The sequence below is a fragment of the Lathyrus oleraceus genome, chromosome 6 (genome assembly GCF_024323335.1).
Source record: "Lathyrus oleraceus cultivar Zhongwan6 chromosome 6, CAAS_Psat_ZW6_1.0, whole genome shotgun sequence".
Classification (NCBI taxonomy): domain Eukaryota; kingdom Viridiplantae; phylum Streptophyta; class Magnoliopsida; order Fabales; family Fabaceae; genus Lathyrus; species Lathyrus oleraceus.
Genome location: NC_066584.1, coordinates 439,883,405 through 439,888,846, shown reverse-complemented (window position 1 = coordinate 439,888,846; position 5,442 = coordinate 439,883,405). Strand labels below are relative to the sequence as shown.

The 5,442-nt window shown below is 32.4% G+C and overlaps 1 protein-coding gene across 1 annotated transcript; it reads left to right on the top strand.

Moving 5' to 3' along the window:
• Positions 1-2,882: 2,882 nt before the first annotated feature.
• Positions 2,883-4,897, top strand: LOC127091234 (PTI1-like tyrosine-protein kinase At3g15890). Its single transcript, XM_051029816.1, has 4 exons — positions 2,883-3,171; positions 3,310-3,466; positions 3,659-3,921; positions 4,126-4,897. Exons 1-4 carry the CDS (start codon positions 3,116-3,118, stop codon positions 4,763-4,765), a joined length of 1,116 nt encoding a protein of 371 aa, XP_050885773.1. The 5' UTR covers positions 2,883-3,115; the 3' UTR covers positions 4,766-4,897.
• Positions 4,898-5,442: the final 545 nt, after the last annotated feature.

Sequence of the window (5,442 nt, the reverse complement as noted above, 5' to 3'; positions counted from 1 at the left end):
TGATGGCACTTGGTTATACGGAAAAATACAAGGGTACTTTGCTCATGGCGGTTGCACAAGACGGAAATAACAATGTCTTTCCCATTGCCTTTGCTCTTGTTGAAGGTGAAACGGCTGGTGGATGGGGTTTCTTCCTTCGACATCTCAGAACGCATGTGGCTCCACAAGCCAATCTCTGTTTGATTTCTGATAGACATGTTGCCATTGAGAGTGGCTACAACAACCATGACAACGGATGGCATGATCCTCCTTCTACCCATGTCTACTGTATCAGACACATTGCACAAAACTTCATGTGTGTTATAAAAGATAAGAATCTTCGCAAGAAGGTGGTGAATGTTGGGTATGCTCTAACTCAGTCGTCATTTCAATATTATCGTGATGAAATTAGACTGTCTAATGAAGACGCAGGGAGATGGCTAAATAACATACCAGTAGAGCAGTGGACAAGGGCATTTGACAGAGGTTGTCGATGGGGCCACATGACAACAAACATTGTGGAATGCATGAACGGGGTATTCAAAGGAATTCGAAATCTGCTGATAACCGCCTTGGTAAGATCAACCTATTATAAGTTGGCTTCTATGTTCGCAACCAGAGGTGAAAAATGGAGTGCGGTGTTAATGTTTGGGCAAGTATTCAGTGAGTGTTGCATGAAGGTCATGAAAGAGGAGAGCATCAAAGCTAGGACACACGTTGTAACAGTCTTTGACCGTCATAGGCAATATTTCAGCGTCTAGGAAAGAGTGGACCACAACGAGGGGAGACCAAATTTAGCCTACGCTGTTAGACTAAACAGAAGTTGGTGCGATTGTGGAAAATTCCAGGCCTTCCGCATACCTTGCTCCCATGTCATTGCAGCATGTGCTTATACTCGTCAAGATGCTTACAACCATTTATCTAATGTGTACAAGGCCAACACCATCATGAATGTATATAATCAAAGCTTCTCAGTACTACCAATGGAGGATTACTGGCCTCCATATGAAGGTGATATTGTTTGGCACAATGACGAGATGCGTAGAAAGAAGAAAGGAAGGCCAAACAGCACACGTATTAGAACAGAGATGGATTCCACAGATAAAATGATAAGATTATGTAGTATCTGTCGTCAACCAGGACACAACAAGAACAACTGTCCCAATCGAGGAGCATCATCTAGGTCTTAAGCTTTTTGTAACATTGTATTTCTGTAACCTTCAATCATTATATATCATTAAGTTTTTGTTACAATGAGGTTCACAACAAACATCAGTACAAAATAAGCTATCTGAAAACATAAATATTTCTAACTGATTACAACAATCAAATTGATGTCGTCTCGACCGAACATCATTTCCCTAACATCCTTATCAGTCTTCATTCGCATCCAACCAAAGATACTGTCAAGTCTCTCAATACTTCTAATTTTTTCCCCTTCTGGTATTTTCCCATCTAACCAACGAACCAGCTCCCGCTTCAGTTGATCGAACGTAGTGATGTTCCAGAACAGCATCAACATCTGAGGTTCGTCCCTCGCATAAATCACCTTACCGTATCGGCGACGAACACCAAACATGATTGCCAAATGATTGTGTGAGATGTGGAACATTTAATCATAACGCATCTATTTATAACATAAAAATTGCATTTTAGGAGGAGTCTCCAATTGAATTGGCGACTCCTCTTAAAACCTACACAGGGGCGCCAATTGGATTGGCTAGGGCACCTGCCCTAGCCAATCCAATTGGCGCCTCCATTCAAGTTTTAAGAGGAGTCGCCAATTCAATTGGAGACTCCTCCTAAAAGTTGGGTACTTTGGGAATTTTTTTGAAACCGGGGGTATTTTGGGAATTTCCTTAAAAAAATGGGTTATTTTTGTAAAAAAAACCTAGAAAAATGATTGGATATTATATAAATTTGATGTCCATGAAAATACACACCGAATTTTCCAAAAAATATTATATAAACATATACCGGATAATACATTTACTATTAAAAATCTGATAAAATTTCAATAATTTCACAGTTTTTTTAATGATTTCTATCTGATATTTTAAAAAACTATCTTTTTTTTTGTTTTCTATTGATTTACAAAGAATAATAATTTTTTTCAAAATCACAAAAATATGTGAGAGTAAATTATGAGAGAGTCTCCATTGAATGAAGGTGTCATGACCTCTCAACACAAACTCCAAATTACTAAAATCCTTTTTCTTTAAAAATCAAAGTGCATATATATATATATATATATATATATATATATATATATATATATATATATATATATATATATATATATATATATATATATATATATATATATATATATATATATATATATATATATATATATATATATATATATATATATATATATATATATATATATATATAAAACTTATAGCATAATTACCTATGGTGATTTTTTTAACTCCAAGCATATGTATATAATATATGAGGTAGCCACAGCTAATTAGAAGCCAAACTTTTAACAATCTTCATTAGACATCCAAATTCTTAAGTTGCATACACAACTTGAGTAAAATAAAAAGGTTGTATAAATAAACAACTCTATGGTCAATTCAAAGTTGTTCTACCATAAAAAAAAAAAATTAAATATTGTGTCAATGTCTATTGATTAAATTTTGAAATAGTCCTAAGATCAATTTATTTTTTATCCATTAAATTACCTATCCATCTAACAAATATAGTATATATTGAATAAAACGTTAAGAACATTTATCTAAATGGAATATTATATAAATGTGTGACATTTCCAATGGAATATGTTGTTTGACAAAAGCTTACAAACACTAGTATATACCAATGAGAGTTTATATAATATATCATTGAATTGGCCTATGTCTCTACTATTAAGGCATTTGAAACATTTAATACTCATTGATTTGGCTTTAGAGTCCTTGACTTTGAAGGCAGCCCTTTGTCGTCATCGTAAGGCATTTTCTTATTTCATGTTTTTATTTTTATTTTACTCTTTTGTTTCTTGTTCTTTCTTTGCATTTGTCGATGTTTTTTTTCTTCTTTCTTTCAAATCTAATTTTTTTCCACTCCTCAAAAGGTTCTTACTATTATTCTCTTAATACCAAAATACCTAAAGATTCTATCACAAAATATGTCCTTGAAATGTTTATGTTGTTTTCTCTCTAATGAAGAGCAAAGTCCAAGACGGTATGGATATTCATACAAACAAATTTTTAGATTATAATTTTTTTTCAATCTATTTTACCTATTGATGTTGGATACGATGATCTAATTAACTAACACTTGATTTTTGTTATGTTTGTTTTTTATCTTAAATTTTGTTAGGAATGTTGACGACAAGAAAAATAGTAGGGATTATCCATGGGAAAGATACACTTTGAAGGAGTTGCTTCGTGCAACAAATAACTTTCATCAAGATAACAAAATTGGAGAAGGTGGATTTGGAAGTGTTTATTGGGGTCAAACAAATAAAGGCGTTGAGGTAATTAAATTTTTTCGACTTAAGTTTTAAGTATTTTGTTGATCATGATTTTTGAAGCGCACACATTTCTAATGATCAAATACACGTCTGTTGTTCGACACAAACATATGTGTTGACTTGACGTATCAGTGTCTGTTTCTATTTGTGTCTGTGTCTGTATTTTTGTGACACTAATGAATGGAACATGTGCAGATTGCTGTGAAGAGGTTGAAGACAATGACTGCGAAAGCGGAGATGGAATTTGCAGTTGAAGTGGAAGTACTTGGAAGGGTGAGGCATAGGAATTTGTTGGGATTGAGAGGATTCTATGCCGGAGGAGATGAAAGGTTAATTGTGTATGATTACATGCCTAATCATAGTTTACTCACTCATTTACATGGTCAACTTGCCTCTGATTGTTTACTAGATTGGCCCAGAAGAATGAACATAACTATTGGTGCAGCTGAAGGTTTAGCGTGAGTATATCTTAATTTTATCTCTATAATTTTTTTACAATCTATATTCTTCAATAGTTTCTGTATGATCGACATGTTCACTGATATTTTTCGTGATTATATTTAATTTTTTATTATTATTATCGATGTCAATATATCAGTGTCAGTGTTGTGTTTCTGATGTCTGTGTTTTATAAATGACCAGTCATTTGTTTGATTATGAAGGTATTTGCACCATGAGGCAAATCCTCACATAATTCATAGAGACATAAAAGCAAGCAATGTTCTATTAGACACAGAATTTCAAGCCAAGGTTGCTGATTTCGGTTTCGCAAAGCTAATACCAGAAGGTGTAAGTCATCTAACAACAAGAGTGAAAGGCACACTTGGTTATTTAGCACCAGAATATGCTATGTGGGGGAAAGTTTCCGAAAGTTGCGATGTTTATAGTTTCGGAATCTTGCTTTTGGAAATCATAAGTGCAAAAAAGCCGATCGAAAAACTACCGGGTGGAATAAAGAGGGACATTGTTCAATGGGTGACACCCTATGTACAAAAGGGTGTTTTTAAACACATTGCTGATCCAAAGTTGAAAGGAAACTTTGATTTAGAGCAACTGAAATCTGTGATTATGATAGCTGTTATGTGCACTGATAGTAGTCCTGATAAAAGGCCTAGTATGGTAGAGGTTGTGGAATGGCTTAAAGATGGTGTTTTGAAGAGGAAAAAAGAGGTTCCAAATTTGAGTGGGAACAATAATAAGGGAGATGGTGAAGAGAATGATGAAAACTATGAAGAGTTTGTGACTATGCAGTCTAATAATTTGAAAATACTAAGTGATAATGATAGGCGCAAAATGAGATGATTTTTTTAATGGGTTGGTTGGTTTGAGAAAAACTAAGATGAAAAATTGTAATATTTGTAGGGATGTTGTTGGCCTTGATCATTTGTATTATATTTAATTAAATTTCTTGTTGTCTGTAAGGACTTTTGAGATTATGACTCATCTCTAAAGAGATTTGTTTCTGCCAAATGTCTGTTATAATTCATTTTTAAAAAATTGTTATACTACATTTTTTTTTGTCAATATGTTACTATAATTTGAGAAATTATTTTTGTTTGTTATGGGATTTCAACATCCAATTTTAAACATTGTTTTTGACAACGTATATATATTTAAGCTTAATTAGTGACTACGTCCTGTTTTATTTTCATCTCTTATTTTATAACAAAAACTATTTCATTAATAATTTATTCTATTCTATTAGCTTTTAATTTTAAATATTTTAAATAAACAAAATCATTGTTGAGTTCATCATAGACTTATTTTATTTTTTATTTTTAATAATTTGATCATTTTAACATTGATTTTTGATGGTCTATTAAATCTTATGATGAATCATCAATTTCTAATATATTTTATATTACTTCATCTTCTTCCTTTATCTTCTTCTTCATCAAAAAACACTCATAAAATTTAAAATAAAAAATTAATGAAAAACAACCCTTTAAAATCATCTTCTTCTATCTTCTCCATCTTCA

What these genes read in the sequence shown, in the direction of transcription:
- LOC127091234 (XM_051029816.1), top strand. Translation starts at nt 3,116, where the DNA reads ATGTCCTTGAAATGTTTATGTTGTTTTCTCTCTAATGAAGAGCAAAGT. An exon ending in GAAGAGCAAAGTCCAAGACG is followed by an intron (nt 3,172 to 3,309) that starts GTATGGATATTC and finishes AAATTTTGTTAG; the next exon opens with GAATGTTGACGACAAGAAAA. An exon ending in GGTGCAGCTGAAGGTTTAGC is followed by an intron (nt 3,922 to 4,125) that starts GTGAGTATATCT and finishes TTGATTATGAAG; the next exon opens with GTATTTGCACCATGAGGCAA.